Source organism: Archocentrus centrarchus, chromosome 3 (assembly GCF_007364275.1).
Source record: "Archocentrus centrarchus isolate MPI-CPG fArcCen1 chromosome 3, fArcCen1, whole genome shotgun sequence".
NCBI lineage: Eukaryota > Metazoa > Chordata > Actinopteri > Cichliformes > Cichlidae > Archocentrus > Archocentrus centrarchus.
The window spans coordinates 10,669,299-10,682,159 of record NC_044348.1 but is presented as its reverse complement, the minus strand read 5'-3'; the positions used below and the strand labels follow the sequence as shown (position 1 = coordinate 10,682,159).

The following is a 12,861-nucleotide window of genomic DNA, read 5'->3' as shown; positions in this document are numbered from 1 at the left end:
TGCGGTGACAGCTGGCAGAGAACACCTGTCTTCTTGGCATTGTGGGTACCTCACATCCCAAGATGCCTCTTTAGCCAGAGAAAGGTCTGGGCTGACATAAAGGCCTTCGGATAAATGCTGGTGCCTGAGATGCGGGATTACATCAGACCTTATAGCACATTTTATACCAGAGGGGTTGTATATGTGTCTCTATAGGGTTTTAGCTCTATAGGGGTCTTCTCAGTAGCTACTGATAAACTAACATGAACTAAGGAGAAAAAGCTGAAGTATTATGAAGTAAAGCTACTTCAAAGAAACACATTTACAAGTGCTTTGGCCTGGGGAATAAGACGTTATTACCACTGACTGATCTTAAATAGCATATTTCTTCTCAATATGACCACATTATGATTATTCCTTAATCCTAAACTTCATGAGGAAATTACCAAAACTCTCACATTTGGTTTTATATTGTTGTGATGATGCTCAGAGTATACTGGCAGATGTCTATATGTCTGTCTGCGGGCAGATTTTTGTACCGAGTCACACCTGTGCAAGACACAGTCACAAATTTTATTGATGTGTAATTGAGATAAAAATGAAGGGTAAGACCTAAGATGGGTGTGGTTTACCCGTGAGCACAGAGTAAAGAGTTCCAGAAGTAGTGAAGTCAGACACACTTCCCATTTAACACCTGTCACACAATCTTTTGCATTTTTTGAATGTATTTCTAAATCCTCATATCACAATTCAAAAGACCAGGTTTCAAGAACATATTGGTGTCAGTATGGAAGCCAATCACAATATCTCTGATTGAGATTAGAAAACTAATCTAAAGAAACAAGCTTCTTATATCCAGATAAGCAAAAAAAAAAAAAAAACTAATGAATTAAAATAAATAAAAGTTATTGTCAATACCTTGTTGTTCATGAAGGCTTTGAGACACTGGACAACTTTATGTTGGTTCTTTTTATCAATTTTCTCCTGGCTAGGGAAGCAAAAGAGCAATAAGTTAATGTTTGCTACTCATATAATGAGATATGAACAAGTCTGAACATGAATGCACAAGTGAATGCATAAACTTACTGTTTCTTGAACAGCAACTTCTCCAAAATGTCTAGCAGCAGTCCAAGACCTTCATGCCCAAAGTTTTGCACCCAACTGAAACAACAAACATGAAATCAATATCACAATAGTGCCAGACTGACAACTGACAACAATTTCATTCTCATCTGCCAGAACTGCAACACTTTAAGTCAGAAAAAGAGAACTCAGTATTTTGGGTTGAAGAGAAAGACAGCAGCAATAAGATAGTGTAAAAAAAAGAAATAATTAAATAAAAGGTTGCACATTTATAGACATAAGGGAACAAAGAGCATCAAGTGTAATTAAGTAAATTAACAAAATGAAAGCTAAAAGCACAAAAAAAAGGAAAAGCCATAGTGAGTGGATCAGGTGACTCACATACATTTTGTGGGCAGTGAGTAGAGACAGAATGTGATTGACTGTCCCACCGTTGTCCAATGTTTATGTGTGAAAACGACTCAAATTTCAAACCAAATAGGAGATTTAAGACTGACAGTGTCACACAGTGCTTTCTGCAACCATGTGCAAAATACCAAATGAGAGAATACCTTCCATCCCACCGGCAGACTTTCAGATACTCAGAATCAATACCAAGACAAGACTGAAGTTTCTCTGACAGACCAGCACTTCACCAAAAAACTTTTTTCCTTTAATTTGTCAAGCATAAGCACCTGTGTATTATTAGGCATGTGCATGACTAGCAATTAAACAAATCTGATCTACACCAGAAATACTAACCAGTTTAATGTTATTATATATTTTTTAATATGCAATACCAAAATGCATTGCCTTATGTAGTCTGTGTCAGAAGAGTATGTATAACAACTCAATAGCAGCAATATATGTGGATCTGAACCCGTAAAGAAAGATGATAAATAGTTCTAGCACTGTTAACATATATGCACGCAAGAATGTGACTGCAGACAACAAAGAAATTCCTCATTACTTTAGGTTCTATTTTGATTCTTTTCTGAGTGCCTTTTACTTTTACACTAGTAATGGATTGATTTTTTCCATTTTAACAAACAATCAAATTAGTCTCCAGGAACCTCCTGAACAGTTATATACACTGCTGAAAAAATAAAGGGAACACTTAAACAACACAATATAACTCCAAGTAAATCAAACTTCTGTGAAATCAAACTGTCCAATTAGGAAGCAACACTGACTGACAATCAATTTCACATGCTATTGTGCAAATGGAATAGACAACAGGTGGAAATTATTGGCAATTAGCAAGACACACTCAATAAAGGAGTGGTTCTGCAGGTGGGGACCACAGACCACTTCTCAGTACCTATGCTTTCTGGCTGATGTTTTGGTCACTTTTGAATGTTGGTGGTGCTTTCACACTCGTGGTAGCATGAGACGGACTCTACAACCCACACAAGTGGCTCAGGTAGTGCAGCTCATCCAGGACGGCACATCAATGCGAGCTGTGGCAAGAAGGTTTGCTGTGTCTGTTAGCATAGTGTTCAGAGGCGCTACCAGGAGACAGGCCAGTACACCAGGAGATGAGGAGGAGGCCGTAGGAGGGCAACAACCCAGCAGCATGACCGCTACCTTCGCCTTTGTGCAAGGAGGAACAGGAGGAGCACTACCAGAGCCCTGCAAAATTACCTCCAGCAGGCCACAAATGTGCATGTGTCTGCACAAATGGTTAAAAACCGACTCCATGAGGATAGTGTGAGGGCCCGACGTCCACAGATGGGGCTTGTGCTCACAGCCCAACACCGTGCAGGACGCTTGGCATTTGCCAGAGAACACCAGGACTGGCAAATTCGCAACTGGCACCCTGTGCTCTTCACAGATGAAAGCAGGTTCACACTGAGCACATGTGACAGACGTGACAGAGTCTGGAGACACCATGGAGAGCAATCTGCTGCCTGCAACATCCTTCAGCATGACGGGTTTGGCAGTGGGTCAGTAATGGTGTGGGGTGGCATTTCTTTGGAGGGCCGCACAGCCCTCCATGTGCTCGCCAGAGGTAGCATGACTGCCATTAGGTACCGAGATGAGATCCTCAGACCCCTTGTGAGACCATATGCTGGTGCGGTTGGCCCTGGGTTCCTCCTAATGCAGGACAATCCTAGACCTCATGTGGCTGGAGTGTGTCAGCAGTTCCTGCAAGATGAAGGCATTGAAGCTATGGACTGGCCCACCCGTTCCCCAGACCTGAATCCGATTGAGCACATCTGGGACATCATGTCTTGCTCCATCCACCGACGTCACGTTGCACCGCAGACTGTCCGGGAGTTGGCGGATGCTTTAGTCCAGGTCTGGGAGGAGATCCCTCAGGCGACCATCAGCCACCTCATCAGGAGCATGCCCAGGCATTGTAGGGAGGTCATACAGGCACGTGGAGGCCACACACAATACTGAGCCTCATTTTGACTTGTTTTAAGGACATCACATCAAAGTTGGATCAGCCTGCAGTGTTTTTCCACTTTAATTTTGTGTGTGACTCCAAATCCAGGCCTCCATTGGTTAATAAATTTGATTTTCATTGATGATTTTTGTGTGATTTTGTTGTCAGCACATTCAACTTTGTACAGAACAAAATATTCAAATCAGAATATTTCATTCATAATTTCATAATGAAAGGAAAAGGTTTTACTAAGTGGACAGAATCAGATTCTTATTGAGCAGTGATACTTGAAGCAAGTGACACTCCTGAGTGACTCTCTGTCCAAAGAACTTGATACCTCTACACAAAAGAGCTACAGAAAAAATTTCTTGCTGTTTTTTATGTGAAAGCTGATTTTAAACCCATCTTATAGAGAAAGTACCTTTGATCCAACAGACTGTTTCTGTGATTAAAGAGTAATATTGAAAGCTTAGGACCAGCACATAATATAGATTTATATTCCTTCTAAAGGGCACATTCTTTCCAACCACTGAACTCAAGGAGCTATTCTTTAAAAAGTGCCATAAGGAGTGACTCTACAAAGAGGTTCACATAAATGAATGTATTCTGTAACTGTATTCTACACCAGGGCTGGTCAGAATATTAGATATTAGCAATATTTTTGTTTTGTACAAATAAGACTTTCAAGAAAACTACCAGTTTGATTTGTGACTGAAAGATAGCAGCAAGAGTGAAAGGGAAGGTTTACAAGATGATAGTGAGACCTGCTATGATGTATGTTTTGTAGACAGTACCACTGACAAAAAGAAAGGAGGTGGCAGAGCTGAAGAAGCCCAATATTTTGTTGGGAGCGACCAGAACAGACAGGATTAAAAATGAGTACATCAGAGGGACAGCTCCGGTCAAGTGTTTTGGAGACAAAGCTCGAGATTGTTTGGACATGTGCAGAGGATGTACTGGATAAAGGATGTTGAATGAAGAGCTACCAGGCAGGAGGAAAAGAGGAAGACCACAGAGAAGATTCATGGAAGCAGTGAAGAAGGATATGCAGATGGTTGATGTGACAAAAGAGGATGCTAGGGAGAGGGTGAGATGGAGGGAGACCCCTAAAGGGACCAGCCAAAAGAAAAAGAATTGCAAGGAGGCTGAATACTGGCCCAGGGTTTTGGTCTCCCTGGATCCAAACATTGTGTGAGAATTATGAAAGCAATGCAGGCAGCATGAAATTCATTTCTGTAAACCAAAGACTTCCTGTAGTCTCTCTCCCCACATTCAGATGAGCAGTACTTGCAGAACAGGGAACGTCAACTTTGAGCATGGATACTACTGAACCGGAATGACAATCACGAGAGCATGAGCTAAATTATGAACTGCCCCTCCCACTTGACTGAACCTGAAATCCATTTCCGAACATTAGCATTCACTATTACTACTCCCAGCATCAAATGTACATAAATCCTCAAGGTGACAAGGTAAGCAGGAAGCTGTTATCTGAGTGTGACATCTTGAAAGGAGTGGGTTGTGTGTGTGATTACATTTGTTTTGTTTTTAAATCTACTGTTGTGTCCCTAAAGAATAATGATAAATGGCATTTTAATGTTAATCCTAACAGATGGGAGATGAGTTCACTGTCTTTTGTTTATTTTGTTCCATTTCATGTACATTTACACTTGTCACAAAGATGACAGGTAGACTGTTCCAGTTCCCACATTAATGTAGCTCAGCTTACATTCAGCTACATTACACATCTCAGCCAAAACTATTAACAAAATTCCCATAATCATTTTTTTTAAATCAAAAATATGGAAGCACCAGTGGATCAAAAGTAGCAGACCCCCCCCCCCCCCCCCCCCCCCCCCCCCCCCCAATTGTTTGCACAATGCTGTGTGTACCTCATAAGGAAAGGTCGGAACAAAAAGACCAGCTGTTTGGTTCCCAACATGATGGAAGATTGAGACTTTTTCAGTGTTTTAGGAAAAGGTAAAGCATATCCAACAATCCAGAATCAAATAGGCTTTTAACTTCTAATTTCATACACAAAAATATTATACATACATGTACATGTTACTCCCCTCACTCCTAGACCTTGTTGGGGATGTGACACATATACTGTATGTGGAGTCGCTGCACTAAAACACAACCTTGTGCCTTCACTTACTACTCTAAGAGTGTGTCAGGGTTAATGGAAGGAGAGCGGCTGACAAAAACAGTGATGGCTTTTCGGATGTAGATAAGAAAGATGGCTGCCAAGGCAAATAAGAAAAAAAGTCTCTCAAGGTTCAGAGGAAAAAGAAAAGTCATATCCTACACTGGTCATGACCCAGTCAGTATTTGGTTATAGAGGTCTTGATAAGAGCTTCATTGAAATTCATAGTCCAGTGGCAAGTGTATCCAAGTTCTTCGTTGTCAATAGTTAAAGAAAAGAAAAACAATCAACTAATCTCAAGCAGGAATTACAGAGGAAACCAGGATAGCTGCACTATGAGGGTCTTCTGAAACACATATGAAAGACGCTTGTCTTCAGACGTAAGTGAAAAGTGGATAGTGGTGATAAATCAGCTTTCAAAGGCCTTTTGATGTTTGTGGCTTTTAGACGTTCTGAAGATCTCAGAGGCCTGAAAGTGAAAATGGAAAAGCTTTCCACAGCGCCTGAAGATGTCTCATCATCAAGAGAATGAACAATCGGGCCAATGCAAAAATCCATGTAGGGAGTACTACAGTATGTCCTAATTGAAGGTCAGGGAAAGTTTGGATATAGCAAATAAAGCTGGGCAGACTCTAATTTTATTAAACGTGTCTGATAAATCATACAATATCCAACCCACAATCTTTATATTCATATTCTACGCATATTAATAGCTGCTCAGATCTGACAATTTTAATTTTAGCATTTTTTTTTTTCTGGCACCAACTGCTCTCAGATTACTAGTGGAAAATATTTCTCACTCTTATTTTGAAAGTTCAAACCTTACTAACAAGGTCTTCATTTTCTCTTGCTGGTCCAGTTACCACTGTTACTGTCCTCAATATCATTCAGCAGATTCCCCACATAAGTTCTCACCCCTTGGTTATTCCATCATCTCAGACTTTAGCTGGTGTCAGTAGTCTTTTTCTGTTCTGGAGATCAACTGTGAGCTAGAGGGCCACTCAAACCAGAACCATCAGCAGGTGGAAAACTGATGCAAGTGCCGCTATGCTAAGGTCAACAAGGTTGCAGACCAGAAGAAGCAGCATAAGAGATTCAGTAGCTCATTATATTGCTTAGTTTATTTATTTGTCACAAAGTATGTGACAGAAGAAAGAAGTTGCAGAGAAAAAAAAAAGTATACATATTTTAATCACCCCCAGATTTTATTCACTGACAAATCAAATAGTTTGTTCAAACAAGATGACTAAACCCTCACACCACCCTCAGTAGTTGCCCCCCCCCACACACACACACAGACTCATTTTTTAAATCTTATGAATGAAATGTAATACAACAAGCATATGAAGTTGCTTAAGTCTAGAAGATGCAGACATTATGGTCTGGCAGCACTATAGCAAAATTCAGTTCAGATGACTTTTTTGCCATAACACACTATTGCAATAATGCAAAGATAACTGTAATTTATAACAAATTGTTTGACAACTGTTGTGAGGGGAATCGGACCGTGAAACTGCACAAACTAAGAGAGAACATACCAAAAAATCCTAAAGGGACACAAATTTATTCAGTCAACCAAAAGCCAAAACAGATGTTTTTGTGAATACACTGGCTCTCATGACCTCCCTTCCCACACCACAATTACTTTGCTAGCAATTCAACCCAATAAAATTAGTTAGGAGTGAACAATTTATGGCTCAAACTGTGGGCAATGTCACTAGTCAGACTCTTTTTTTTTTTTTTTTTAATCCTCGTGCAGTTAAATGGTTTGTATTCAATATGCTGTCTGTCTAGACTCTAAAATGATTAAAGTATTTTATATTCTGTTCTGTCTGCTCATCTAGCATTCTCTGGCAGCACTTGGGTTTCATTGGTTCTTAACATCTGGCAACCCTCCCACATCCCAAATGAGAAAACTTCAATCACCGTCCCTGCCTGAATGTCATCAGTGTTTGGAGACGTACGCTGCAAAAATTATCTAAGAAAAAAAAACGAAAAAAAAAACCCACCATAGCACTGTTTTACATCAGATGGCTTCCTGTTAACTTTTTTGTCGTTAGTTATTCATAATGACAGACACATAGGGCATAGAAAGGTTACGTCCAAGATGTAACCACACAATCTTTCAATACTGAGAAGATACTCATTTGTGTCCTGGATATACAAATATGTTAAGTATCTTCTGTTTTTGTGCAATCTGTCAACTGCTTGTAGACTGAGTGAGGAAAATACCATCTTGATTTATGGGCAGGAAAACCAGTATTTTAATGTAACAAAAGTAACAAGAAGCCTGGGAGTGAAGGGAAGAATGTTTTTTCACTACTCTGTGTATTAAAACAGTATTAATAATAAACACTTATCAATAAATCAGGAATAAAAAACATGTGTTAATTAAATAATTTAAAAATTTTTTAACGTTTTTACTCCCAAGTCCCCTCAAATGCTCTGGTCGGTGTTTATCTACTGAGTGCAGACTAAGATCAGTGTTTAGCTCATGAAGCGTCCACATCTATTTACTCTGGAGGAGGCTGTAAAACTTTGTGAAGAGTGTCTGAAACGAGTCGATGAGACAGAGAAGCTCACTTCTGTCCAATGATCACAATACTGAGATGATGATGTTGATGTTGAGGACTTCCAGGACTTCTCTGTGAGTAAATGTTGTAAAAATATGGGAATAAATAACCATAAGGTGATAATTAGATGATATATAGATACTGATTAATTTTGTTCTCATGAATCTCATCAGAAGAGAATTATTTTGTCAGCTTATTTTTCTGATGAATATTGTGTTGTATTGTGTTTTAGTAATGAAATTGTAACAGACCTCTCAGGTGATATGTAGTAGACACTGATCAAGTCATCAGTTATTGTTTTTACTTAATTTTCATTTGTTTTCTAGGTTTTTATGTTCACTGAAAGTTACTGATTAAAAGGAATAAAGAAATACTAAGTAATTTGTTTGTTTTAGTCAAATAAATCATCGTCTGAACCATATATGCAAATGAACCAAACTGAAATTCACTAAACCGCGGAATCTGTACTGCAATATGAACCGACCCGTTTAATTTTGTACCATTACATCCCTACTATCATGGTTCCTAAATACTTTCACTTTGCAATAGTACTACTTACAGTTGATAGTAGATTATCTGAGGGATCAAATTTCACAAACTGACTTGATGCAAAGGTGGTTTCAAGTTGGTAACAAATTGGTTTCACTCTAAAAATACAGCCATGTATGTGACTTAACCAGATCTATATTATCCATCCATCCATCCATTCACTTCCGCTTATCCTGTTTAGGGTAACGGGGGGGCGGGCGAGAGGGCAGGGTACTTTAATTTTCCCTTAATATACAAACATGAGTAGAAACTAAAAAAACAAATTTTTTATTTTAACTGCAGAGATCAACTTTTTTAACAGTTCTGGTCAACTGTTATGTTCACTCCATTTTTCTCTCCTATTCCTTGCGTAACATTCACAAAGTGAGATTTTTCCATTTTCTATTTGATATCTATTTCACTTGCAATAAACATTTATTAATGCTCAATGATTAGAGCCTTACTGTAATCACATTACGTGATCATCAGTTGCAAGAGAAGCACAGCAATACTTATGAGGGTATCATTTCAGAAAGCCAAGAGAAAAGGAGGAAGAGAAGAGCATTGGAAAAAAGAAAACAAATTAATCATCCCTCTCCATGGGAAACAAAAACAGTCATAAATCAAAGAGAAAAATGAGGTACCTTATCTGGCTAACTTCACAGCTAAGGTAGCTTGACTTCTAACACAGTCTCAGGAGAATGGCTCCAAGGTTCCCTGGCAGTGCAGCACAGTGTTGCACTCCACTAAGGCGGTTATGAACCAGATATAAAAAATTAACTTTAAAATGTTGTCCTGAGCATAGCAAGTTAACTGACTACAGGAGAGCTCTCTAGGGACAGAAGGAGGAGGCTGAAATCACAGCAATGTGGAACATCTGAAATACAAAAAGAAGTCATTTAATAGAGTGAGCACTGAATGACATTGCTCTCACTCACTACCAAAAGCACAATGCTCCAGAAACATCGGCAATGTGTGCAATAATGGTTTTTATTAAAGCAATTAAAAAGTATGTAATTTATGATATAAAAAGATTTTATTTATTAAAAGTGTGTGGAATAGGGTATATAATTTCTTGACAAGTTTTAGAAGTAAAAATTGTGATATAGCTTTAAAGCTTAACCACAATAGCAAAACAGCAAAATTTTATTACCGTCCACTTGGCAACAAACATTAAATGTTCTATTGTTTTGGTTTTGTTTCAATTTCAAGCCCCTGACTTAAAATTTTGATAGCAATAAATGAATTAGAAGAGACAAAAATATGACTATTATAGTGAAACCATAGAATACATCGCCTGGTGGGAAAAAATCACTTTCTTTCATTTTTTTTTTTTTTTAATTCAGCTGTACATAAAATATAATCCAGTACAATGGCTGATACATAAATTCAATCTTTACAAACATAATTTAAAATTAGATTTTATTAATTAGATTTTTTTAAAAGGTATCAATTAAGCTACAAATTTATTTCTGGGTCTTTAATTTTGTTTTACTGAAATCTTCCTCACCTCTGGCTTATCCCCATTTACAAATTAAACATATGAAAAACAATAAATTACAGTCTAAAGTAAACTGAAAAAAAAAATTGAATGAAAGAGGTATGCATGTGTATTTTGTCCATATAACTCGAGGTCGCCACAGGGGATCATCTGCCTCCATCTCCCCACTATCCCTAGTATCCTCCTTTGTCACATCACTACATCCAAACATCTCTGTGGCTTCTGCGTACCTGGCAGGTCTATCTTCAATATCCTTTGTCCAATATATCCACTGTCCCTCCTCTGCACATGTCCAAACCTTCTCAACCTTGCTTCTATTAATTTGTACATATAACTGTTTCAATTTATATGAGCAGTGTAAAGAATGGCAAATTTCTACCTGTAGTTCCTGAATGTTAGGTGCATAGGACAGGAAGTGCATCCAACATTTCCTTATACACTGTTATTAAACTTTACTCTATTGTATAGCTAGACTGACAAAAAAAACTGGGTACTTAAACCTGAAGGTCAGTTTTAATAAAAAATGAAAAACCAATTTCCACTTGTTTGTCAGATCAATTTATCAAATCCATTTAATACAACTGTACCTTGTAGCCTTGCTGGTCCTGTGGCCTAGCACTGCAGCCTTTCTTTTTAAAAAAAGAGCTGAGGTGGGGGGGAGCTGAGGTGGATATAGTACAAGAAGTAAGAGTCACACTGTGAGACTCCCGAGGTGCAAGAAGTACCAAATTAACTCAGCCCATGTGCTCTGACGCAAAGAACCTGATCAGGAAGCGTGCAAGTCTGTCAGCCTATACTAGCAAGACAACCATTATATTAACAAAATATTGCATTGCATTAGTACCAAAAAAGTGACTGATCAGCAGCCAAAACCAATGGTATTATTAAATAGCAATGGCTTACTGCTGCTGGCTGACTGTTTTAAGCCTAGGCAGTGTTATGGTCAATCCAAGCTGCTTTATTTTAAAAGAGACCAAGTCAGGCAAGAGTCCTGACTTCATCCAGTGTTTGTGCGAACCATTCAAAATATCATGAAGCAGTTAGATCACCTACTGTGTCCAACACCACTGCAAATAAGAACGACTCAAGGATCTATCAGCGCAGTGGATCAAAGTTTTCATGTTACATTTAGTTGCTTATATTCACATCAGCATTGTGACAGGCACAACTAGTGCCATACTTATACAATACTACAGTTTAATCACCCTTCTTTAACAAAAACAAACTAATAAAAGGCTGATTCAAGTCAACTACCTAAGTCAGTAATCACATGCCTAACTACATTATATAGTTTAAACTACGAGTCTAAACAGAACAGTTAAATATTCATGCATAACATTAAATTAACTGTACAACTAGAGAAAGCTATGCTGAAAGTTGACATCAAAGAAAAAACAATACCACTAATATGAACACAAACTGAGCATTGTTGTTGATGCTGCTTCTGTTCAGATATAGCATACAGTCTAGATGGTTAAATAAAAAAATAAAAGACTGTGAAACATGAAATGTCAGACGTTTGTTGCCAGAGAAAATGAACTTGAAAGAGAAAAAAGGGTGAACAAAACTCTGGCACTGCAAAAGCAACTAAAAAGCAACTTCCTACAAACACTCTGACTTGAAAAATAAATAAATAATAAACAAATTTCCAAATTGTGGCTAAGTAGAGTATATCCTAATGTCTATCTTATAATAATAATGTCATGTAAATTTCCTTTGGGACAATTCCCTAAACCCTAACCAAGCCTAATGCACAGTACCTACACCATCAAGAAAGCTCATTCTTTATTCGCTTTTTCACCAACAACTGAGGTAGCTGAGGGCAGCAGCACTTCTAATGCAAGTGAGCAACTCGCTACAAGAAGTGTCACAAAATAACAGACTAACTTCTGACCTACCGCATGACAGGAGTGACACAACAAATCAAAGCTGAGCTGAGCTCTTTTATTTTGTTGTATTAAATGCTGCAAAGCTGCAGTGAAACATCAACCATCACATGCATCACAACACTTCAACAGTGTGTCAGTGACAGCGTAGCTGGCCAAGCTTGGCCATTTTGTAGCTGTGGCATTTTACGCTGTTATGACAGCATAAAGCTTAAACTTAAAAAAGGACCATGATGATTGAAGGATCAGTGCATTAATATAAACTAAATTTGAAGTAGCAGGAAGTAAGGTACACACAAATACTAGATAAAGCATAGCAGATGATCCCATTTACACAGTGTGATTACTGGCAAATAATAAACTGACAGAGACAAGAGAGAACATTAAACCTAAAGAGGGCAAGTCCACTTTCAACGTCACAATCTTGTACCATACCTGACGGGGTTGCTGGTAAGGGACACTCGCAGTGAGTCTAGACAGGAAAACAGACGTTCATCCATGACCCCTGACTTCAGCTCACTAAGGAATTCCTGGGGAGATATCTGACGGCTGTTTCTCAAACTACCCTATAAAAAGAAAGGAAAGGAGGAAGAAATCTATTTATTACAGCCGTGCACATTTTGATCAAAACACAAGGTTTGAAGGTATAGTTGTTAAGTAAAAAAAAAAAAAAAAAAATCTATTATTGTATAATAAAAACAGTTTGAACAGCACATTTAAAAGCAAGGGACATGTATACATGTTGGGGGGGGCTGTGATAACTTAATATGTGACAGACTGATAGCCAAACACAA

At 38.3% G+C, this 12,861-nt stretch overlaps 1 protein-coding gene across 7 annotated transcripts in view; it reads right to left on the bottom strand.

Moving 5' to 3' along the window:
* Positions 1–12,861, bottom strand: part of LOC115777468 (protein diaphanous homolog 3) — a 177,280-nt gene that overhangs the window by 145,535 nt on the left and 18,884 nt on the right. For all 7 annotated transcript variants that reach the window (XM_030725391.1, XM_030725398.1, XM_030725376.1 and 4 more), the window contains 3 exons: positions 12,503–12,633; positions 1,066–1,140; positions 898–967 (listed from right to left, as the gene is read on the bottom strand). In XM_030725391.1, the coding sequence (XP_030581251.1) occupies positions 898–967; positions 1,066–1,140; positions 12,503–12,633 (276 nt within the window). The remainder of the gene's footprint in view (positions 1–897; positions 968–1,065; positions 1,141–12,502; positions 12,634–12,861) is intronic.